At 42.6% G+C, this 26,029-nt stretch overlaps 1 protein-coding gene across 1 annotated transcript in view; it reads right to left on the bottom strand.

Annotated features, from left to right (window-relative positions):
• Nucleotides 1-204: 204 nt before the first annotated feature.
• Nucleotides 205-26,029, bottom strand: part of LOC112557818 (transmembrane protein 26-like) — a 46,119-nt gene continuing 20,294 nt past the window's right edge. The window contains exons 2-6 of the mRNA XM_025227877.1: nucleotides 10,556-10,790; nucleotides 8,327-8,520; nucleotides 2,871-3,085; nucleotides 2,043-2,290; nucleotides 205-1,771 (exon numbers count right to left, since the gene is read on the bottom strand). Coding sequence (XP_025083662.1) covers nucleotides 1,231-1,771; nucleotides 2,043-2,290; nucleotides 2,871-3,085; nucleotides 8,327-8,520; nucleotides 10,556-10,746 — 1,389 coding nt within the window. The 5' untranslated portion in view covers nucleotides 10,747-10,790 and the 3' untranslated portion in view covers nucleotides 205-1,230. The remainder of the gene's footprint in view (nucleotides 1,772-2,042; nucleotides 2,291-2,870; nucleotides 3,086-8,326; nucleotides 8,521-10,555; nucleotides 10,791-26,029) is intronic.

Raw genomic sequence — 26,029 nt, 5'->3', positions numbered from 1 at the left:
TCAATTCTAACCGACTGGATAAGGAAGCTGAAGTGCAACATTTCATTCTTGCTTCGGAATTCATGCTGCTTGTTAAAAAAAAAAAATAATAAAATAGCGGGAAATGTCTCAGGTTCCTTTCCCAGTTCTGGCGGCAGTTATTTATTTCTAAACTCGTATTAATTTGTCCACTAGTTCAATTTCTGCCTACCCATTGTATTTGCTTCATTTTTTTAAAATAAACATTTATTCTGGTGTTTTTTCTGGTATTCAATGTGTCCTAAAGAAAAATATCTATAATAAACTATTATGGTAGGGATTTAAAAATGTCTGATGTCCCCAAATCATTGCATCTCGGTATTCTAGAAGCTGCACAAGGTGAGATACAAGAGAAGCACCATACAGCACATGAACACATATCAAGAAAGTCGAAAGGCGACCAGGAAACGTGTGAAGAATTCCCTGAATGGAGGAGACAAGTGTCCAGTGGTTTGAGAAAACATGGAAAAATCCAGGCAAGATGAGTTCATCTGTGTAGGATTGAAAAGCATCAAGTGTTATTTCCACTGAAGGCAATCCTTCCCTTTGTTTACATATTTGTTTACAGTAAGTTTCGAAAAGTAATTTAAATTTGTATTTCAAATAGAAAGGAGGAGTAATTAATAATATGATGTCCTCACAAATGAAGAGAGAAAGATTGCTAAGACAGGGTAGAGGTGACATAACACACTGTAAAAGCAAAGACAGATTTGCTCGACTTAAAACGTTTCTTACTCCAAAAATAATGATTACAGAGAAACTATGAAGTAAATATCCATGGAAATGTGTTGATTTTCAGTTTGTTAAACTGTGCGACCTCGTGGAAATCATATCTCGAGTAAGGCATCGGCTAGGCAGGTTGACTTTTTTGACAAAGAATTTTTTTCAATGCCTTCTGGAACTTGTGACCATCCAGGCACTGCAAGAAAAACTGTCCTTCTCCATCTGATCATTTCCTTCATATTGACCCACTTGACAAACAGTTCTGGCAACAGTTTCTCGAATAATTATTCCGAGAATTTACTCAAAACACATACGCGTTACATCCGAATATGTGAAATGTAAGACACAATATAATCCATTGAGCTGTCCTGGATAATATGTGGTTGTGATATCATGTCAGGTCTCTGGTTCTGTGGTAGGAAGAAAGAAAAGTTGCATTTTGATTTTGTTTCTCGCTACTTTATTAAACAAACCATTTCTTCTGCTACATCACACTTCTAACGGGTCTGTTCTTTCAAAACACATCCACATCCATACACACTCTCCAGCTCTGTCCTCCCCTCGACCACGACCGCACATTGAAATCCATGGAGTGGTGAGCGCGGGGATCACACCGGAGAACGTGAGGTTCTCCATCGTGCAGGTTCGACTCCATCGGTGGTCTGCCCCGCTCCTGCCCACGGTCCCGCTTCCTCCGCCGACGAAAGGACTGAGGTTGTGACCGATGGTTCCCAGGCTCCCCGTACTCTGCCTGTGCACGGGGGTGGGGCAGCGGAAGGGGTCGTAGATGCCGTTGCTGAAGTCACTCTCGCTTTTGATGAGGCGGCTTTTGCCGCTGCACGAGCTCGGGGTGAGCGACACGGACTCAGCCAAGCGTCGCCCTCGCTCCTTCAGCAGGTTGGAGTCCAAGTTCTCGTTCATCTCTTTCCTCTTTTCGATCTGAACGACGATCAGACGATAGATGAGAAGGATGATGACGATGGTGTTCTTGGAGGTGAAGAACATGTTTGTGTAGCTGAGCACTTTGTACCTGAGGGGATAAACGCCGCAATGGTTAAACAATAATGATAAATATTCACCTTCGATTTTAATTCAACAACTTCCTCATCCCCTGTTTATGAGTTTGTCGAATGGATGTATCAAGTCCTAGCCTACAGGGGAGAGGGGGAGAAAATTGGGTATTGAAGCCTGTTTCAAGTTGTCAGATCACGTGATGCACGGAATTGTGTGTATGTGTGTGTGTGTGTGAGCGTGTCTGGTAATCAAGAACAGAACACGTGAGCATAATTCAATGTACTCACTTGAAAATCAGAAGCATTCTCAGCACTAGAAACGGCAGGTCCTGCAGCATGATGGAGATGATGATGCCGTACACATCAGCGGAGCAGCAACCCACCGTCTCTCCAGAAGCCTTGTATCTTTTGCGGGTCGGCACCAGGCCTGACTGGTCTCGCCGCGCTCTCGTCGCCGTGAGAACGAGCGAGAACTGAATGAGGCTGAAGGACCATATGCCAAGTATGACGATGCAGAGAATGCGATTGTAACGAACCTGTGAAAGACAGACAAGGAGGCTGAAGTCTAGTATTCAGTACGAATTGATTGTCAAGACAAAGGGGAAGACATGAAAGAAGGAGGGGAGGAGGAGAAGGAGGAGAAGAAGAGGAGGAAGAGGGAAGGAGGGGGGGAAGAATAACAACAGTTTTCTTATAACAGGTTTGAGAGGCACGAAGCGTGCAGCCCACAGATTTACGAGGACAAGGTCGATGTAAAGCCCGAATAAAATGAGATTAAGAAGATTTATCTCCCTTTTACTGTACTTGACATAAGATAAAGTGGGTCGGGCAGATAACTCTAGAGTCTAGACTGACAGCCTATCATGGGGGAAGGGGAGTATCAGACAGATGTACAAGCTGTCTGGTCTCTGTTACTGCAAACTTCTGTGTTCAAACTTTATTTATGTGTTTATGTGTGTTTTAATGAGAGAATGCAGGCTGAGGGACCGGAAGAAACAAAGGAGGACGAAAGTGAAGAAAAAAAGGTGGCCGACAAATACAAATATATTGGAAATAGAAAAAGGTGGAGAGACAGACTTGCAGACGGGTGGCCACACAGACCGTTGACACGTGCACTCTACCTCTTTTCTCTTTGAAGGCGTCAAAAAACTCGACGATGTCTGCTGCGGTGCCGATGTAGACGAGGAGAAGTTGAGACAACTGGTCGTGGGTCAGCTTGCCCTTGGGTAGCAGCCAGCGACCCAGAATGAGAAGCAGCAGCAGAAGCTGCTCCAGGGTTCGAATCCACTGGTCGGACGTTAGCTGAAGGGGAATTCGGATCTCCAGTTGACCTGCAAGCACAGAAAAACATCACCAACTTCAACGGAAGGAATTATGAATCTTCAGACTGAGTCACATGATGGAACAATCCAAATGTAACTCAACAAAAGTGGCATCTGAATCTCCAGACTGAGTTTTGGAATAGAAAGCCCTTACCTCGACAAGAAAGAGTTGCCTAGATTTTGTGGGAGAAATTAAGTGTACACATGGGCAAAATTTTGTGAAATTTTAATATTTAATATAGATTTCAATATAAAGAAATGAAGAGTGTCAGAAGGGACGCTCATTTGTACGTTTTAATTTTTGTTTACACATCTGCTATGCTTGAAGCATGAATGTGTATGATATCATGTTTTCTGCGTGTCTACGAAATGCCGATGAATGGTCAAATGCTGGAACCCCGAAAAAAAAAAAACCCTGCCTCTTAAAACATTGAGTCCCAGTATTAATAAGATGCACTAGCACTATTGGTCCGTTGGTATTACCAACGAATGGGAAATAATAAAAAAAAAAACCATTTCTACTTTTCTCAAAGAAGCAAACCCCAATCTTTCATGAAATTCACCAAATTTCACTGTTTCGTATTCCCCTCGCCTCTCAACCGACAGCTAGCGGGAAAAGCTGCTTCTCTTGTTATGGCGGTTACATGTTGGAAATATCTCTCTGTTACGTGAAACTGCACACTTCGGTTTATCATGATTGTTTACAAAATTGTAGAATCGTTTTCACGGAAAGCTTCTAAACAGACATCGGAGAGAAGAGGTGATTAGCTGAACGAAGAAAGCAACAGAAGGCGACCAAGGGGCAGCCCCCGGTGGCATCTGGCATTACAAAACAAACCCCGGGGCTGGATTCTCGGGAAGGAAAGAGACTGCTAAGCTTTTTCCATCTTTGAAATCGAGCAGCGAGCTTTGAACACGGTATGTCAACAGCGATCACTGTCCTCTACCTCCAGACATCGTATTTTGACAAGTTCCATTTGGTGTGAGATATAGAGGATAGATGCCCTCCCCACAAAATACTTCAAACTCCTCCGCAAGCTGACGAAGCGAAGACGCTCTAGTTTCTGGCGCGTAGTGTTCAAAAAAAGACTTCGCTGTTTTTCATCCAGCATCCTTCCCTCCATCTCTCAAGAACGAAAACACTCCGGCACTTGGCCGTGCTGCCAACGCAAACCGTGGCCGCCGAGATGTGTTCTCCAGCAGCACCTGCGAATCTGACATTTTTGAACTTTAACAAGCGCCATCTTACGGACTCTCTTTCAATGGAGCATTGTTTTTGGTCAGAGAGTAGTTGTTAGTGGGGACTTCAGGGAAAAAGAGCGGGAGAGAGGGAGGACAACCGGGGATCTGCGAAACCTGAGATAACCAAAAGAAGCGGTTGGATAGTGGGAGAGATATAAGAAGGTACACAAACGAAGGACGAACTTTAAAGTCAAGTTAAATGAAAGTATAGTACCGCCACAAAATGATGTACGTTTGTTTCTGATGCAGACACATCATCATCATCGTCATCGTCGTCAGTCGTAAAATTTGGATCCTGCAAATACTCTACATTTAATCATTTAGAGTGTGCATTCCAATGGTCAGAAAGAGTATATTCTGTATTTTAATTTGTTCACCAATAACACATTCTTCGTGACCTGACTTTTTCACATCTGAAAGCCTTTCTTAACAGAACAAACATCGTCAACTGTGGCAAAGTTGTGTGTGAAGATCACATGAAACAACTATTTGGAGGAACGCTCGGAACATTGAAACTTCCAGCAACTCGTGAGGTCCAAACTGACTCGTCAATACTTTGTCAACATGTTGGCCATGGGGAGCTTCTGAAGTTTGACTCTTCGGCACTTTCGCTCAGGTAATGAGAGGTTAATGGGGGGTCACTCGTGCACATCGTGATAGCCTTTCTATCAAGATTGCGGTGGTGGTGTGCAATGGATACTCTTGAACACACTTGATACTCTTGATATTGCATGGCTGTTTGTTCACAGGTGAGGCAGTAAAACACGGCAGGGACACACACTTCGCCGGCAGGTGTTGCTGGGAAACGCATCTGGGTGAGCTCTCATTTACAGGAGATGTTAAAAGGTAGGAACACAAAAAAGCAAAGGTGAGCAGTGAGAAGGACTGAGCAGAAAAAGGAAGAAACTGTTTTTTTTTTAAGTCAAAAGACATAATGGGGAGTTAATTAGTAACGGCTATAGATAAAGAAAATAAGAGTATCTTTTCACGCCTCTTTTCTTTATTGTAATCATGTGATCCGTAATGTACACTAAGACTTCGTTCCATTACAAAGGTGCCAGCAAAGAACAACTGAGAAAGGAATCCGGTTAAAAAACAATTACACTGGCCAGCTACTCTTTATTCCTTTAAAAAGAACACCCGCCAATGATCACAAACATTAATCTAATGATGGTGGTGGGTGAAGACTCGGGTGTGTTCACGCTGAGTTCCCACAAATGAATCATAAAAGTTCCAGAATCAGATGCCCACCCACTGGTCCAAAAATCTGGGCTATATTTGTGCACGGCGAAATTCCAAAGTTGTGGAGCATGCTTTCTATTATCTCACGCCCTCCAGCAATCTAGAGAGAGAGAGAAGAGAGAGAATAGTTACGAGGCTTCCTCCTGCTGGCTGCAGTTCTCCGACTCCAATTAACACATCGACAAAAAACAAGTGTTGGAAGTCAGCTAATTGGTGGCTTGTGGCCATAGTGGCTGGGCAGAGAAATAGCAAATTATTGGACTCCAGAAACGCCAAACACTCACACACTCACTCACACGTACACACACACACACACATACACACTCACACACACTGCTCCCTCTCTCTCCTCAAAGCCCTCACACATCCTGTTTACGCATTCTGGCTTATAAGCGTCTTCAAATGGTGGCATCCAGCCATGAAATAGTTGAATGCTCTCAACAAAAGATGCATCAACGATATCAATTGAAGGACTGAATCTGACAGTTTGTAACAACATAAAAAGTGACCTTTCACCCAACAAAGCAGCGAGCGCCAAAGACAGGAGGAACTCAGTCTGCTTGCTGTCCTCCACGTCTTACCTCAGACCTTCTGTCACTCATCTCGCCATGAAACTATCTCAACAGGTCACGCCAACAAACTATAAATTTTCTAGACTGCAAATAACATAACACAGACTCCTTTTTAACAACCCAAGCTTCTTTAAATCACAGAATAGAGTTGCTTTGGGTATCTTTTTTCAGAATGAATTCATCAGAGCTCGACTCGAGTTTAATTTAAGGCAAAGAAGAAAAAAAAATTGTATTCAGTTGAACAAGTCCGTTTTATTTTTATTTTTCATTTGTTACTCAATGCCATCATACATCTTCTCGTTCTCAAGTTAGACGATCTGCTTCTAGAAAATTTGTTTCTGAAAATTATGTCCACCTACACACGAACCACGCCACCACTAATAGAAATGAAAAATAAAAAAAAAGAAGAGAGAAACAAAGGAAGAAAAAGGTAAATGAAACTTAAAACTCAAAGAGACACAGAAACAAAGAAGAGAGAGGTAGTGAAGGTATACTGTAAAAGGTGTTCATGTTGCTGCCATGGCCTGGCGGTTGTGGAAGCTCATCACAGACCCAAGTCGTTGTGGCGGTTTTGATGTTGCTTTATGTGCTGTTTGCGCCGTGCCTGGAGAAGCACATTCTCCACAGGAAATCGTTCCTGAAATAAATTGATCTGGATGGCTCGTGTTACGACTGTCAAAAGTGCCGCCAGTCTCCTCCCGGTGCGGCTAATAGCTGAGCAAATATTCCTCTTTGTGCCCACGTGACCTGGCGGTGCGTTCGCTCAATTACTCGCTGCCAACTTTCAATTAACACTCGCGCTTTGTGGGGGAGCCGGGGACTTGGGTTTCACTGGGATGTTCCTTCCCTCCCTGGGAGCCACTTTGTAGCATGGTGATTGCTGATGAAAGCATGGCCAGATTAGGTGTAATTTTAAGTATTAAAATTAAACATTGGCTGCCATGATGCAGTCATAATGATTCTTGCCTGTAGCCGCGTGTAACTACTTCCTGTCGACAGCGAAACTTACTTAGAACTTTGGCCAACATCTTGGAACTTTCTCAAGCATGTTCTTTTATGTTGGACAACTTTTCTGCAAACTATACAAGAAAAGGATGACACTAATGATTGCCACCTTTCATTGATGCGCGATAACACGATGATAAACTAAATGGATTCCAAAAACAGTTTAGAAGCATTTCCGCTCTGGTGATTAGCCGGACTGTATGATAAAGGTATACTTTGACATTATCTTTCTTTCTTGAAAATGAAAAAAAAATCTTTTGAAATCATGAAAAAATATTCTTTGAAACTGCAGTTAATCTGATTAATAAATTGATATGGAGCTGTTATACAACCATTCGGAATTAAGCACTTCTCCCAAAATCAGATAAAAAAATACCACTTCGTAAAATTGTGATGATTGACGATGAACATAAAGCTTGTGGTTTGCTTCATTCGTTACAAAAATTTGCAAAGTAATTTCCTAGAACCTTGTTTCTGTCTAAAACAAAAGAAAAAAAATGTTATTGGTTCACACGTAGAGCCATGTCTCGACAAATCTCGGTGACAGCGAGAAGTGAAACAAAATGTACCCGGAATATGATCCAAAGGACACAAAACCGTGATCGACAGCAGGATAAATATAGCAGCTGTGGACAGGGAGCAGTGGCAAGCTCCTCCACCCTCCACAATTAGTCGGGCAAACGATTGACCGAGTTACAACATCCAGAGCTAAGCCCCACTCTGACGGTTGATGGAAGGAGTTCATGGATGAACAAGCTAACCTTCCACCTCCCTTACACGCGTGTGTATGTGTGTGCGTGCGTGTGTGTGTGTGTTCTCGAACACACTAAGCTTTTGTCTACATCTCTCTCATATATACCGAGAATAGTGCCCGACTAAAACTACTTTCTCATCTAGTACCCCGACTATTGTATCTACTGAACCCATCTTCAAACCACTTCCCAACTCTCTCTCTCTCATACTCTTAGTACTGTACTCTCGATGCTGTACTGAGTGGCTTAGCTTTACATTTTCTTACACATCTCTAGCACTTCTTACACAGACCCTATTATTGCACCCAGCCCTACCCACGATCTCTCTCTCTCGCACGCACCCCGTTATTGTACTCAGCCCTTCCTACGATCATTCTCTCTTGCATATCCTATTATATGTCTAGCCTTGCCTATCTCTCTCTCTCTCTCACACACACATACCCCGAGTATTGTACCCAGACTGGCGCTCAGCTCCTCGCCTGTCTCGTTGTCGGCCATCAGCAGGTCGTGGGTGATGGTGGACACGTTGGCGCGGTACAGTTCCCGGATGCGTTTCTCCATCTCGTGCAGCTCTAGAAACCAGATGGCCGGCACCACGCACATCAGGTAGATGAACACACTCGGACAAAACCTGGATTGGACGAGGGAGCATTTCAGTCTCTTGACAATGGTGGCTATTAGAGGTCTAAGAGATGCAATATAGAGCTCAGAGAAAGATACTAGTCACTCAGCAGGGTGAACACCTCCATTCCATTCTCGAGATACACAACAAACATCACCACATACAATGAGTCATTAAACTCGTCACCTTTCATCTGTCCACACGACTAATGAAGGAAAAGAAGAACAAGAAGGCCATGCATATGGAATGCAATTGATAAGGGAAATGTGTTAAAATACGGTCTCTCTCTCTCTCTCGCACACACACACACACGCACGCACAGAGAATATTTTAACCACAGGACTGCAGCAGAATGGAGTTACCGAAAAAAAAAAAAAGGAATTTCCGAAACAAGAAAGTTTTTAAGGCAGATATCCATGTACAATCTTGACGTCTGTGTTGTTGACTTCTATCTGCACGTGGTGATGTTCTCCCACATTCCGCAGAAAATAATAGTCTTGCACTGAGCTCTACCCAGTCATTAGAAACAAATAAAACTGCACCCAGCTCACTTTTGTTTTCTTCTGATTTTGTTAATGCTACATTTTTTAAAGCTCTCAAATGGCAACCCTTCCCATCACACTGATGCTTGCATTCAGGTGCTTCAATCGCCGCAGACCTTTCATTTAGCCTTTAAAAACTGAAGGTAAAGGGCCGATAGTCCAATGGCCGAGACGGCAATAAGGTGAAAGTGGTTCATCGAGTCTAATGACGGCGTTGTGGAAGGTGGGGGCTACCTTTTCTTGCTACCACCGTTCTCTGACGAATAAACCACCATACCCTTTACCTTGACCTTAGATTGGAGAGCAAGAGCAAAAACACATAGAGGGAGTGATTTTTGTAAGTCTTGAGTAAGCCAAGTTTTTTGAATGGGGAGGAGATGGTTACATGCATTTTCTTAAATCCCGTTTGCACACTGAACTCAGTGTTTCTTTTACGGTCGAAATGAAAAGAGAAAAAAAAGGGACGTTATTAAAACACAAACTGTAGAGGAAAGAGGCAGCAGCTATGCGGGTAGACGCAAACATTCTCATAAGACATAGAGAGAGTTTCTACCCGACAATTTCAACCAATATCACGCGAAAAATATAATGTCCGGAACACGTTTCATTTTCTCGAACACATTTTAGACATTTCACTTCTACCGGCCACGAATTCCATCCATCGCGTCTCAAGAACTCCTTCATGTCAGGGGAGATAAACGAGGGGTCCGGGATCACTCCAGCTTCCCGCACACACTAAAAGCGTCACATTCAGAAATCAAAGCGAGGCAGCGGAGGTCCATAATGGCTGGCTCACTAAATAACAGCAGCTCGCTCTTCCTGCTAAAAAGAAAAAAAAAAGTTTTCACGAAAGACATTTGCTGTCACTGTCAAGATTCTTATCTGGACATTTGTCGAGTTCTCTCCCTTCGCTGTATGTTTCTGGCTTGGCGTCTGATGTTTAAGATGCTGGCGACGATGAGTGATGCCGGCGTTACGCGTTTCTAAGGCGACACCTTTACACTCAGCGATTATTTTGGAAGATGTTTGGTGAATGTGCTCGCGGCCATATTAAGCCAGGATATATATTTAGAAAAAATGTAGAAATCGTTCTATTTTGAACTTAAAGTCCTTCAGTTATCCATTTCTTTTTATGTTTTGACGAGAGACTTCACACTTTTTTAACCGCGCCCTTCTCTGCCAAAATAAATAATAATAAATAATAATAAATAATAATAAAAAATAAATAAAATAATAAAAAAAATTCCATCAAGTTGATCGTTTCCAAAAACGAATGTACTCTTCCCCGACTCGTACCCACTCCAAATATTCCATTTTTTTCTTATCTTTCTTCTAATAGTTTCTCTCCGTTTTTATAGGGACAGACAGACAGACAGACAGACAGACAGACAGACAGACAGACAGACAGACAGACAGACAGACAGACAGACAGACAGACAGACAGACAGAGCTTTGCGAAGAAACCAAAAACTAACTGTTGCTCTGCAGACGTTCATACAAACCATTTCCACTCCTTGCCTCCCTTCTTGCCGAGGGTGACTGTCATCTCCAGCAGGAGGACGCCCAGGACGGTGGCCAGGTACCAGAAGCGAATTTCGTGCGTCACCACTGCCAGGCGCCATATTGACACCAGCCCGTGCACCGCGAACATCAGGCGCACCACGACGGCACGCGCCACGGACAGCCAGCTCATGACGTCAGGTCGCCAGTGACGTCACAATGTCTACCAGCGGCAACCTGCAACAAGAATCAAGAGATGCAGTTTGTTTCGGTGCTGCTAGTCTGACATCCCGCAACATTCATTATTATCACACTCTTCCATTCACTTCCAGGATGGCTCTGCTACCGTCCTTTCTCCCTCTCTCCATCTCTCAGTGAGCAGTTTTCAGCTTCAGTAAGCCATCACATTCATAAACATCAGATTCGTGAGCACGGAATGGTGCAGGAGGCGGTTTAAAAAAATCCTGAGACTGCGTCTTTTTACTTTCCTACTGATCACCTGCTGTTATGAAACTACGGGTTCACGAAGTTCATGTATCTCTTCCCATCTACCCCTCCCTCCTGCTTACTCCGCCTGGAGAAAAGGTAAATTCGCCCCCCTCCACTGTCTTACCTTCCCCATCCTTCTACCCACACAGATACATAGCCCTTCTCGGGTACTTGCGTCCAACCTATAAGCGGACCCCTCGTTAGAAAGAGCGCACCGCCAGACTGAGACCGTGTCTAGTGTGCACGCGCCGACCTCTAGGACATTAAACTTCTTGTCTTGGGCAGATAGGGATGCTGGCACCACGGAATCCTGTTGTGAAGGCGTAGAACGCTCAGCTCCACCACCTCCCATGACGACAGAACACACAGAGCGATCCTCCTTCCCAAGCCCACACCATTAAACCATAAAGTGAAGAAATGAATGCATAAATTGTACGTGGAGATAAACTTACAGGGAGATAAATGCACTTTTCCAGCTTGGCACCCTTTTAGAGTTTAACGAAGCCAGAAAAGCAGAAGAAATCAGTGTATGGACGATCTCGATCTTCATAAATGAAAGGCACCTGTGCTTGGGAAAATGTAATGAACGGTGGGAGGGTGAAGATCAACAACAGGATAACTGGAGGACTCCAGGTCCAAAACATTTGAGGACTCCCTTGTAGTCCGAGGCCGGCAGACTTGCGACTGGTAGGGGCGGATTAGTGGGTTGTGAAAGTAATGGAAGTCGTGATGTAAGAAGGCTACAAAATATTGTTTTTTCCCCTCTTTCTCCATCTGCCAAAAAGCAAAGAAAATCTGTGCTTGGGATGAAGGCAGCGGATGTCCTGAACTCTTGCGCACTGCGTCCTTGTGTATTTCTCTTGGAAACTTACACGAAGCATCCCCCGCATCTTTGCTTTGGTTGGCAGGATTTCGAATTTTAAAACGACAGCCGGAATTCGCGAGAAAATATATTTAAGGAAAAATCTGTAGCTGCGGGCACTGGTCTTTTTAAAAAAATAAAACAAGAGCAGGGGAAACAAAAACTAGCTTTATCAACTGCCGCTTCAGAGCTCTTCACATCTGGCAATAAACAGAAACATCTGATCTGGAGTTGTTATGTTTGATTGGCAGGCAACACATCTCAGCATAGACTGACTATACGTACAGTTGATAGAACATCTCTAAACAGACTGATTATGATGGATGGCAAGCAGAACATCTCTAGACAGACTAGTTCTGACAAACTGTCCATCGAGAAGACTTCTTGACATATTGAGACAAGAAAAGCTAAATTTGTTTTCGTAATTTTCTGCCACAATTACAAAGGATAAAAAATGGCAAATAAAGAAATATAATAATGATATAAATTATTGTTCTCCAGAAGAAAAACATTTCTCTTTACAAAACAATAATAATCGGGACATAAAGATGCCTTCCTACAGCGGAGGAAAACTATCAAATTTCCCGTAAAGCATATAATGTAGAATTGTAACATTTCTTACTTTCAAAAGAATTCGAACTTTTTGTTATTTTATTATGTTTAATTTATTTTAGTGAATTTTTCTGGTGAAAGTGTTGTTTTCTACGAAGTTTAGTTTACTGCCTGTCGGTAGAAGATGCAAACAAGCTTTGTTATTTATTTTACTTCATTAATCTTTCTCTTCGGCGGCAACTTAAGAGTCGGAAAAGAAAACACAGACTGAAACTGACAAAGACTGAGAGAATCGCAGCAGAAGATTGGAAAGGAAAAGGTGGGAACAGCATTAAGTCACAGGTTACCTGAGCAAATATAGCATTTCTTCCTATTGAATCATTTATCTTATTGTTTATTCTGTCACGTTTCTGTGAGCCTAAAGTGCATCGGGGAGAGGGGAGAGGGAGTTGGGAGGGGTTGGGGTGAGAGATCATCACTTACACTCATCTCACATCGGTGAAGATCATCGGTGCCATGATGCCATGTACACTTGTCACAGAGCCAACAGGAGAGAAATTAGCAGTGACTGCGAACCAACCCAACTCGCCCTTCCCACCGGGCCACCTTTGGCGCTTCCAGTCCATTGGATGATCCGCTTATCTTCTCGGTTACAGGTGGGGTGTCCTCCTCGCCCCGAGACCATTATTCGTTATGAGATATCATATCAAACCTTTCGAAATGAAGCTTGTGTTTACTTTGTTTTCTCGCGTACAGAAATGCGCAGTTTCTAGGACAAAGAACACGTGGCTACAATGAAGTGGTGGTGGTGGTGGTGGTGGTGGTGGTGGTGGTTAGTGCATCATTTTATTGGCTCATCCATCATGCACGTCACTGGCAGATACGCACACACCCACCTATGCATACATACGCGAGGGTATACCCACACAGATATACCCCATCACACACACATACCCATCGCACACACTCACAGACATATCCATAAACACACTCTTCAGTCACACACACGCACACTCGCACGTACATTATAAATGTAAGAGATAACTCCACACACACACACTTATACACAAACATACCCTCACACACTTCCTCTCTATATCTTTCACACACACACACAGGCGAGCGTGCAGAGTTAATTTACCCACAGTACTAAATTCCAGACATTCCAGGTGTAAATATCTCAGGCACACAGAGTAAGCACTGCTCACCCCGATATCCACAAACGTTCTTTGGCCGACTCTGGAGTAATAAAAAACGATATCAATTTGATTATTTTTCAAACGATTTCTTATATTTCTAAGCAATCTTTTTGATTTAAATTAGTACGCAGCTGACTGAAGAGTCTTCATGTAGCTGACACACAGACACTTTCCATAACTGGCTCAAACGTTCATCCATATTAGTCCATTTGAGAAAATCTTTCAGTATTATCAGCAGCATCAGCAGTTATATGTAGTAGTACCAGTATCAGTTGTTGTTGACTTAGTTGTAGTAGTTCAGGGGGTGGTGGTTGTGGTGTGGTCCTCATCACTGTCATCATCTACATCCTGGCTGGATGTGTACACCAGTTTATTACTTCAAATTGCAACTGTACCATTACTGCATTAAATAACTACTTCAAAGTACCGGTAGGACTACATTATAGCACTACTTCACAGCGCCACCATGGTGCTACTTCAAAGCCTGATGGGGTGAACGAGTGCAGACACCAGGTCTGTCCGTCCCAGCGGAGCTGGCTGGCTGGCTGAGTGGCTGACTGGCTGACTGAAATTAATTTGCAGGATGGTGCTTTTACCTTCAGTCTCGGCGGTCTGGCGTGACAGAAGCATAAACAAAAAATTAAGTTCACGCATGCGTGGACCGTGGACCAGGCCATCTCTGTGCAGGACGAGTGCAGGTGCACGCACGTTAGGACGCAAGAGGAAGAGGATGCTCCCTTGGTCGTGTCACTGTGACCTCGTTCTTTACGACCTTTTTAAACGAATGTTCTGGAAATGATGGCAAGGTAGAGGAGATCACTGACTACACTGACTCACAGTTCCGCTTCCAAGAAAAGGCAGGATGGATCTCACGAAACGAACTCAATGTCCTGGTCTTTAATAACAAATTGTGGACAGACAAGATTAGAAGCTTAGACAAGCTTGTTATGATTTCACGAATGCCAAACTTTATCAACATCTTCATCTTCTTCAACTTCCTTCTCCATCACTGCTATAATCATATTCGTGTTTATTCTAAGCATCCCTTTATACTCCTTTTTTTTAAGTACTCCGCCATAATCCACTTTTCCGATCTTGTCTCGTCGTTTTATACAAATATAATCAAAAGTAACAACTGTTCCGAGGTCTGTCGTAGAATAGACAGAAAAATTATCAAAAGTGTCAGCACAAAGAAAATGCAATATATCTTGAATATCCCGAGTGTTGAGGCTAAACTGTGTCGGAGACTGTGTGGTTCTCAGAGGACTCTACACCGCATGCCAAAGCTCCATGGTGAAGAACCTCGTGGCCTCGAGGCCTGCCTGGAGAGATCTTTTGATCGATTACCTGTCTCCATCCTCTTCGCAATGCATCATCATTTTTTCCGATATCGATAGACGTGACTGATGAGCTGCCTGGTAATTACTTTATCATGTTAGTGGCGGGTTCTTTTTAAAATAATGGGACGAGCCCGATTCAGTTTCAAGGTTCGTGATTCTGGATCGTGTATTCGCTTCACTCAGAACATCCTGGACGATCACGATTGAACTGCTTTACTTATTGCCCTGATATATTCTAGAGAGCTTTCGTGAAGTTGGACCAACGTCCTCCAGTAAAATTAATTGGACGACGACAGCTAGTCACGATTGTCGCGACCGTTTACCGAATACAGTAGCAGAACGGACTGAATGTGGTTGCTCTTTGAGAATCTTTACGAGTAATAAAGTTTTTCAAAACAATGTATCAATAATTTCTGTTCAGAAGATGTGAACAAAGTGATTCGAATCTTCCGCACCAGAATGCAACTTCATACGCAATATATAATGCCTGAGTATTGTGTAGTGTAACTTTTTTGCCTTCCATCAATGTCAATATGTTATTTCAAGAGTTATTTTGCTTAGTCTGGGAAGTTTTTAATAATTCAGCTTGTGCTGGATGGTTTCTCTTTTATGCCCACCCACACCCACCCACATCCACACACACTCTATCTCGTACTTCTTCTACCCCTACACGTCAGCTGAAGTGTCATTTTGATTTCTCGAGTCTTTTTTTTTCTGTTTGCGGAGAAAAAAAAAAATTACAGAAATGGCAACGACATCACTTTCTCAACCAGTCAATCAGACAAGTGGTTGATTGTTTTTCGGTTGTCAACCTTTATAGCCCCATTCAATGTTCTTGACCACATAACCACAATAAATATTTTTCGATCTAACAATTTTAGTTGTCAATCATATAACCTCATTGTCTATCGCCTGTCAACCTTTAACCTCAGTTATTAAACTTACGTTGTCAATTATCTAATGACAGTCTCCTACAATAATTTTCTTTATCGTTTTCTTAATATATACATAATTATATAGTATATATATATATTATAGTATAATTTTAAAATATTAAAAAGCACGAAATTTTTTTATCAAGTATATGCACCTATACTTCTTTCGCAAAGACAAGCCTCAACATGTATAACACATATCTAAATCTTAAAGCTTTTTCTTAAAGTCAGTTTAGAAGGGCTTTTAGGAAATTGTTGCTAAATCTTTTAGAAGCGTCGCACGGGCATTTTAGAATTGTTGAAGCAAAATTCTCTTCTCAGTTTTAAAAAGGATGACCGATGTATCGGAATCAGGTTTAGATAAGATCTTGAACTGTTGACAAGAGATCATATGATAAAAGAAAATGAAGATTTATTGTAGTCGTTTGAATTTCAATGAACCCGAGACTTGTAGCTCTCTCTACAGAGAGATTGCAACATCGCCAACATTATTGAAGTGATCGCGAGTAAAATAATAAATTGTTGTTAGATTTCTTTGACTGTTCATAGACAAACATGTATTAAATATTTCACTCGCAAACTTCATTTTAACACATATTCACATAATATACTCACGTACGTTACCATGGTATTTTTGCAAGAAAACTTCTACCGTCTGGTGGCCGAGTCGTCTGCTTGTAGGTCTGAGAGTTCTGTCCCTTGGCCTAACAGACTGAGGTGATCGGCTTCGATTTGGATAAAAGTGTTGGACCTTCATGTTTACAGGTACTTCTGCTGCGTTTTCTTCCTCTTCTGGTTAGCAATATGACTGCATATAAGTATATAATGTTATTTTGAAGTGTGAACTGTTTGAATCAATTTGCTTGATTTCGAAATCCAATTCACTCGCTTCGGCAGCGACCTTGAGCTGCACTGAATAAACTGAAGTGATGATCACCTCTTGTATTTTCTATATGATAACGTTTCTTCATATTCTCAAGATTTTTCATTATCTTGTGAGTATTCTCCTGATGTCACTGTAGTGATCTTTGGAGTCGTTATCTCTAGAGTGACCTCCCTTTACTAATGGAGCGCAGTGAGTCCTCGCGTTGTTCTTCCCTTTACAATACATCTTTGCTACTTTTTGTTAATTTGTTCTACATCTTTGTTACTAGTTCACAATCTTGTTCTACATCTTTGTCACTATTTCATGATCTTGTTCTACATCTTTGTTACTATTTCTTCTAACATTCTCTTACTTTGTTCACGACAAGAAGAGGGAGAAAGGTAAAGATGAAGGTTGCCTTCTAACCTGTTCAGGTCACTATTCTCGGGGCACGCTTTACATGACTGTGATGCCCTCCCTCACTACATTACCTTCCGTGAGTGACGTACCCATTCAGATCGACGGCCGAAGTTTGCTGTGCCACACCTGTGCGCGTCTGAATTCGAACTCCTCGGCTATCCACTTTCCCGGGACAGGAGGGTCAAACGAAAGTACAAAACAAAAAAAAAAAAAAATCCAAAAAGATGATGGTTTTAAAAACTGTACAATCCCTTGGCTCTATACTTGTATGATATTTATTGTAAAATAAAGTAACACGAGTGAGTTGATACCAGGGACGTATAACTCCACACTCAGCTTTTTTCTCTATTTTATTATTTATTTATTTTTAGTTGATTTATTATTTTTGCAGTGCACGCATTTGGTTCGCTGTGTAATAAATATTACACCTGGAGGCAGCCAACAGATCGGAATCCTGACCACGCCCTGCAGTCGTGAGACGCGCACCTGACTGAGTGCGTGCGCAGGTAGTTTCACGAGTGTGATAACGGCTTCTACCCGGCGCTTTAACACCTTCCAGCCCGCTCTGCTTCTCAGCTTAACCTGTTATGTGATGACAATTTTATTAGTCGGTATCAGTGGGAGAATTTCTTTGTGGTCCCTATGGGGACGGTGTTATGCAGACTGCATCTACAGGTGCGTGGTAACCTGTCGGAGCTGAGTGTTCTCATCTGGAAGAGTATTTGTGGGACCAGACAGACAAAAATGCGTATGAGCTGTGAAAAACTATTTGATCTTTCAAAAAATGATGATCTTTAAACAGGCTCGGGAATGTGTGTGTGTGAGCGTGAGCCTTGTTTATCTGTGTGTACCTATGCAGTTGCATGTGCATACGTGTGTGTGTTTGTATGTGTATATGCGTAATTATGTGTGCACGTGTGTCTGCGTGGACGTTCAAAGGGAAGAGGGTGTTAGAGACCTCACTTATTTCTGCAATTCATTTCCTCACTTACTGCTTTACCTTGTCCATCCCTTTACGGAATGGAGTACCACTTCCAACCGCTGGCCAAATAAAAAAAAACAAAAACATGCGTTGCGCAACACGGGTATTGAACCGGCTACTCCACATAATGAAGAAGGTATAAAAAAGACTAACCCATGCACCTCACACAAAAATAACAAGAGTCTTCGTGTTAAGCCAAGATACACACATATACAGCAGACGATGACCTAAAGCCCACGCACCTCGCACAGAAATAACAAGTCTTTGTGTTAAACCATAATACACACATCTACATCAGACGATGACCTATGGCCATGCACGCCGTCACACCACGTCATATCACATTACGAACCACGTAACACGTAAACCAGCCGTTGACAACGAGTGAACGCACAACTTTTTTCAGCTGCAGGTAATGACGCATTGCTCAGTAATTACTCCAAAAATTCAAACTCTGGCAAAACGCAGAGAAACAGGAGACAGTCTGGCTCAGTGCTACCCTGAAGTCGGAGAGCAGAACTGTAGTTTGCATAACGGTTCTCGGCAAAGCTAGAGACCAGAGAAAAAAATGTTTTGGGGGGATTTTATTTCGCGTTATGTAAAAAAAAAAAAAAAAAAGAAAAAAAAAACCCAACCCAACAACAGGGGTATATACAAAACATTCACAAAGGTTTGCCAGGAATGGGAAATAAACCGTCTAAAAATTTACAATGACTTTTATTAACATTTTCTTCTATAATTTCTGTTCTTTTTCTTTTTTTGTGTCTTGGTCTTTCGGCTAGAAATTCTGAAATCTTAATAGGCGCTGTTCAGAGCCACACCAAACAGCAATATATAGATATAGATGTCTATATTAAACAAAAACAAAATTTATGGTTTCTATTTATTCTGTGCATTTTTCCCACAGTGCTTGCAGCAAGTACTACAGCAAATTTACCGAGCGTCACTTTGAATCAGACGAGGGAAGTGGCCTGAAGGGGTTGCCGTCATCGTATAATCACGTGACAACATGCCTGTGATGTCTTAATGGCGCAAAATGATGGATGGTCTGTTTGCACTTGGACTTTATTTTCCAGGCTCAACAAACAAACAAAGTAAAGCGAAACACATGGCAGTACGTTCTTCGAAAATCCCCGTACCTTACAAATCTCTATTGCTTTGTAATTAATGAAGCCGTTATGAGAGTTCATAAAAGAAGTCTTTATAACCAAACTGAGTCTTGTTAGATATGCTACTATATTTGAAAAATGTTTGTCTGTGACCGTTAGGTCAAAAGTTGCCCTCATAAACATTTTCACAATCTGCCATTCCTTGGAAAGTTTTATTCGAGCGACCTAAAATCAACTGATCTTCCCTTTCTTTCACGAAAGAGTTTTCCAATTTTATTCTTTAAGTTTAAGACAGACGAAATATTCCAAGGCTACAAAATAACCGAGTTTGCAAAGTACAGTAAGTAAAAAAATTGTTTATCTGAAGCATAATGCGTAAAAAAATTCTTTTTATTTTCTATGACTGTTGAAAACTATGCAAAACTTTCTAAAATTCGGCATTGCGAGAGATATTCGGGTATGTCGTTTCGCTTGCTTTGATATTGGCTCCAACACAGCATTGGATATATCTATTTTTATTACTATTATTTTTTTTTTGTCCACTTCTTCAGCAAGTGTATGGATGGGAGGAACGCGGCTACGCAGGTGTGGAAAGCTCGCCAAAGTTATTTTTCATTTCTTGCGCGTGCAGACCTAACTTCAACCGACTTTTGGCCTCGACAAGAGAGCGTTTTCGCCGTTTTATGTCGACGCATGGGTGTGTCACCTATCCATGTTAATATTTTTCACTCTTCACCACTAGTCTGGCACCTCACTCTCGCTTGCTGTTATTCTCTGTTGTTATCTGTCCGGAGACAGACAGCAAACAAGTCCACCACAAGCTCACCAGCATCTCTGGCTCGCATCCCAGTCTGCACCACCAACTGTTATGTTTGTAAGGTGTGAGTGTGGGATGATTTCCCTCAAACTGAATATTCTAGTGGCTTAAGTCTACATCCACAAACTTTCTAAACTGTTTACCGGTGATGAAAGCTAAGGTTAAGAGAAAGAAAGAGTGAGGTGAGCTAAATGAGAAAGAAGATGTTTTAAATTAAGTGTCAAAGAAACACAGGAACAAATGTGATTTATGGGGGCCACCAGTTGATGCTCCATTCAACCAATGTGCCATACCAAACCTGCTCAGAGTTTCACGTTTAGTCTCTTGACTTTACAAGGCCTGGGCTAATTTATCATCCTGTTTGTTAAATCATTAAATCCAGTTTAGCTTTACTCCCCTCTGTTCAATGGGATACCCGATACTTCTGTTAAGTACCTTTAATTTCAATAACTCAATTAACTTTTCTGTAATTTCAACTCAATACCACACAAAGCACACGTGCGACTGCTTTTAATGAGAAATCACTACAAAACAAAAAAAAAATTTAAATAACATTCCATCATGATAAATCTTGCAGGACGTAACACACCACGTGTATAATTCATGCTCTCTTTTCAATGTTACAACGGCTTCTACTCACCTCAACTTCGACAAAAGCAGACGACTTTGTGTTTTTTGTAAAACAAACAAACAAGCTGACGTAATACAATACCACCACTGGACAGAAAAGATCACCTGACTGCGCAATACAAACGTCATCACACTTATTTCCATATCCCCGCCCAGCATTTCTAACGCCCTACTCCCCTAAAAATTTGAGCCTGAACACAAATAAATGTCTACCTCTCTCATCTATTTCAATCATCTATTTCTCTCTCTCTCTCACACACACCTATGTATGTAAAGCTGCAAGCGAGATTAAAAGGGCAAAGAATGTATGAAAGGAGTTTAACTGTAAAAGTTGCTTTCCCTCAGCTTGGTGAGTAGAGAGGTGATGAGAGAAGAGATTCGTGATTCATTTGCCAGCAACATTACTTATTCCCTGCGGTCACACGAGATACAGTCCACTTACAAGCTGAGCAAAATGATCTACGAAAACCGACAACAGGTGCAGAATGACAGGACCATGTACCGGAGCTTGTCAAGTCTTCATACACTTAAATCAGAGCAAAACTCGCACGCGCTCAAGAATGGAATCCGGAGCTGGTGTCTGACAATAAATCCTTCGCATCAGTGCTGCCCCCTAGTGCTCGAGCTTCCCAGCATACCCAGAGAGCAACGCGCGGAAATCTCAGAAAAAGAAAAATTGCGATCATTGAGGGCTTTATGCCACACGGTTGTCCTTAACTGGCGAAATCTGGACAAGCGTTTGATGACGTTTCTCAAATTTTGCTTATAACCGTCACGCAGATTCTTTGTCAAACTCGGCCATACTTTCGTCCATATTTGCTCGGTTAGGAACAGTCTTCAAAGCTGTGGCATATCTTAATATCCTTGACACCATTCTAGATAATAAGATACAGCAGATTCCCATAATTCAAGACCAGCCCTTCTCTCTATTTATTGCACGCCTGTACTTGCCGTGCGTTTCTTTAACTCCTGACAGGGTGTCCACTGAAATCTATCATATTTTTAAAACCCGGACACACATTCGGCAATAGATGAAGTTCTGATGGGAATGAATCCAAGATTTCGACACTTGACAGACATGAGAAGCATTTTTGTGCATTGTAACAGCCCTCCTCTTAAAGAAATGGCAGTCAAATGGCAGTCCAATCGCTGAGCCCATTTACAGATGCACCAAAACACTGCTCGGGGAGAAGTTAAAAAATATATTCCCCATGGCATAACTGATGCACTCTCATAAATCTTTTTATGAAAATAATGTGCTGAAAGAAGGATATGAGGCGCCACACTGAAGTTTTTAATCTCAAAAATCAAAATCTTTATGTGATATTGGAAAATTCTAAGTTTCTTTATTTACTGTCCTGTCCTTTTGTGATGCCCCTTGGGTATAGCCAATAAAATTTACTTTTTGTAAGAATTACCCCTGTTTTAATGTTTTTCTCTGACTTTCTGTTCAAATTTTGGATGTCTGTGTTTTCTACTTAGATTATTGTCACCAGTCATCACCAGTAACTTGCACAGACAGCATGATGGCGCAAGAAACGACAGCAGCGGCGTCACCACTCTGAGAAAGGCGCTTGGCAAGAAATTCAAATTCTTGTTAGGCTCTCGTCAGCTATGATAGATATTCCCATTAAGCTAGAGGTGAATGTTGAAGGTGGCCAGCTGTGAAGCAGCCGTTCCTGTTGTTGTTTGATCCAGTTGCTAGCTCGCTTACCTCTAATTCCCCCCGTCGACACCTTTTGCTGTGGATGCACTTCGAGTGGTCCTCCCGTCTAGTTCGCCACGTGCATGCGAGTCACGGAAGGGCGAGCAGGAGCAGGTCTGCTCGTGCTAACGACGGATAAAGAGGTGCAATCGAGCCTGATATTCTAATCATCGCTGACTCAAGGTGGTGCAGCTCCCTTCAGCCTGCTCCCCGCACCAGTTCCGCCCTGCTTGCACTTCATCATGGTCTTCATCTGCGCAATCGCTGTGAGTTCCAGACTCCGGTAAACAAGAGGCTGCGGAAAAGCTGCGAACCGAGACGCCATCGTCCGGGCTCGTCAGGCAGCGCGAGACAAAGCGGATTGCACAGAAGGTCATCGTCGAGATAATTGGACAACAACGCGACAAAGCTCGTTCACAGGGCAATGTCGGACGATCAGACGAGGGGAGACAAGCCGTGAACAGTTTGCTTACAGATTATAGTTGAATTACGGTCTTGTTTTATAGTTCGTTAACAATTGTATTCCCTGTTTCTCGCTGAACCACTCCTACACATTGTCTCCACGTGGACCTGTCAGCCAAAACGAATAGAGTGGTCTCCCTTATAGTTACAAGTCCCTCGGTTCCCTATTTTCTCCACAGGCATCTAACGCTCACTATTACAACTTACAAGACAGATTAATCGTTAGTAGGAGTTGTTTGGGGTGGGGAAAGGACCATATTGACATTCCAGACATTTTACCTCTACAACTATAGGCTCGATGCAACTGTATGTTGTTACCTCCCCTGAAGCCAGTCTAAGTCCCCTTCCCCTCTTTCCCTCTTCCCCTTTCCCCGCGAGTCTATGTATCACTGCTGAGTATCATTACAGTCAAAACAAAACTTTTTCGGCGAAAATATTCTTCCCGACTTCATGGCTTGTCGAGCCTGCTTCACTCTTTGCAAGAATGCATGCTGCAGACGACACTGATAGTGACTGATTTGTCTCCCTTCACACCCGGAAAAACGTTAATATACCGTGAAATACAGCGGCGGTGGGGAAGGTGGGAAGATTGATGAGGTCGAGGCTGGCTCCAACTTTCTATCTTAACTTGTCACGTCTTCCATATCCTTGTGCTTCTCACTTATTCTCTTTCTTTCCAATAAACATTTTCTTCATCACCTCAGCGCAACACTTGTACACTTTTTGACTTTGTTTACGGGAATCTAGGTGTTTTTATGCTGAGACCATAATAGCTGCGCTTTAACGACTACATTATGGCAAAGTAGCCGGATTTATAAGCAGGCGCCCCAAGTAAAGAGAGAAAAAAAAATAGCCACTCCCAAGACGAGATGTGATCCCGGGACAACCAATCATTACTGCTTTTGGGACAAGCGTTAACCCTTGCGCCACCGGGCAGCCCGAGAAACGGGAAGAAAGAAGTTGGGATGGAGGTGGAGGTGAAGCGAGAAAGAGATTTCGGTCCTTTATTGATATATATAATAAAAAGAGAGACAGAAAAGACGTGCAGACAGAGCGACAGAGACACACACAAACAGTATTTATTGAGAGAGAAGGCGAGAGTAAAGAGCATCCCACAGAGCTCATAAAAGAGAGGCGCATACAAGAACCCATTAAGGAGAGAAAAGAGATTAGGGATGAAAGCCAAGCTAACGAACGTTCGTCGAGATATTTTCTCGAAGGGTCGCATTTTCAAAGAGGCTGAAAGCGTGTTACCAGTTTCATCCTCGCGACAAGAGTTCCCATCTGGCACCGGGGCATGCGGCTTTGTGGCGGGTACTTCACGTTTCACCTGATTATTTTCATGCATTTCGCTTTTTGCTCTCTCTGATCTTCCCTCCTGGCGGTACCCTTTGCCATTTTCTTGTAGACAGGTAAGGGCGGTATTAATGAGAGGTCTGGCTAGTCTGCTCTTTGGGTGGAGCAGCGTACCCAAGGTGCAAGTTCACTGATTTCGACTGCTACAGGATACGGTTGAGTGAGTTGTAAGTGAGCGTGAAAACGAAGACATTAGATGGTGTCATAATTACCTAAATATTCCCTCCCTCGCTTTAATGGAAACACAATGGAAACAAACATACCCGTCTTTCCTGTACTTTGATCCTCCGCGAACAAGACCAGCAGCTGCCTGCAGGATGCGATAAAACCTTTTTATTTTATTTTATTTATTTATTTTTTTCTGCTTCCAAACAACAGAATCTTAAACTGCAGAACCAAACACTCTTCATAACAAACTTTTTGTATATATTCGCCTCCAAGTTATCTTCCCGTCGGGTGCACGGGACGCTTAGCCATTAGTCTTAACACTTAATCTTCTGATATAAAAGGAGATGATGCAAACATAAGAACTTGCAAGCGTAAGTTAGTTCAGCTCCACATTTTGTAAAAGCGGAAAACATACATTGTTTTTTCTACTCTCATTTACGGAATGAAATATACCAGATGGCGCTACACGAAAAAAGAAAAGACTTCAGACAAGAAAACCTTCCAAAAAATCATTCTTCTAAATGCATCTGTCAAATACATCATGGCAAAAAGCTCTAATCTCACCATTTGGACAATCCAAACTCGCGTTTTAAAACTTCGTTTTGAGTTTTATTTTGTGTGTGTGGTTGTGTATGGGGAGGGTGAGTTAAGGAAAGTCGTGGGAGGAGTCTGGAGAGGATGGCTATCACGTTGTCATCCTCGACAAATGGTTTAGTGGATGAGTTTCAGCAAAGCAAGCGCAAATGCACGTTGCCGGAAGTGTAGCAACACAACGCCCTTGTGCCTGACTATAGGGCTTTTACTTGGAAAGCCTCGTTTCCACCGAGTGGGATCTGTGGCGCCACGTGACAGCTGTGCATGCAGGCTGGTGCATGCCATTCTGTGGCATGTTGTGATAAGTGTGCACGTGCGGGCGGCAGCGTGTGCGCGTGCGTTTCCGCCAAGGATGGCTGACGATTAATGCTAACACCCGGCCACGGAGGGTGCTCACGGTGCGACTTGCCAGCAACGCCAAACAAGCATCACCATACCCTCCTGACACCTCACAACAGCGCCCCCTGCGATTAACACCCAGTGACGTCATTCGTAGCCCGCGCTTGATTGGCCACGTGCATTGCCCCGGATGTGCAGCCATTTTTTTAAGGACTGTTTTTTTTCCGCTCTGTGTTTTTCAGGCTCTCGCTTCTCAAGTAGGAGGGAAAGCTTGTAATGAGAGCTAAATATGTGAAGTGTGTCATGTTATTTTTGTCTTAATAGGAGTCTGCTATACTTTTAATTAATGTTGGGATACTATTGGCTTGTACCCTAGCCTCCTTTCCACCCGAATAAAGTGACAGATGCTGAGGTTGCTTTCTCATCAATGGAGCACCTTGCTCACGGCACCGTCTATAAACCTCCATCAAGTAGTATGCAACTGTATGAGGCGACCTAACGACCGCCTTTGCCTCCTTTAGGAATATTACCTCTGACCTCTGTTCTCTCGGGTCTTTTTGACTGTCCGGGTATGTTGTCTTTTTGATTGTGAAATGTCTGTGAGGTGTCCATTAAAGAATTGTTAAGTAATTGTCTTGGGTTTTTTTTCGTT

Source organism: Pomacea canaliculata, linkage group LG2, assembly GCF_003073045.1.
Source record: "Pomacea canaliculata isolate SZHN2017 linkage group LG2, ASM307304v1, whole genome shotgun sequence".
NCBI classification, from domain to species: Eukaryota; Metazoa; Mollusca; class Gastropoda; order Architaenioglossa; family Ampullariidae; genus Pomacea; species Pomacea canaliculata.
Note: the sequence above shows the minus strand (reverse complement) of the source record. Positions and strands in the feature narration are given on the sequence as shown.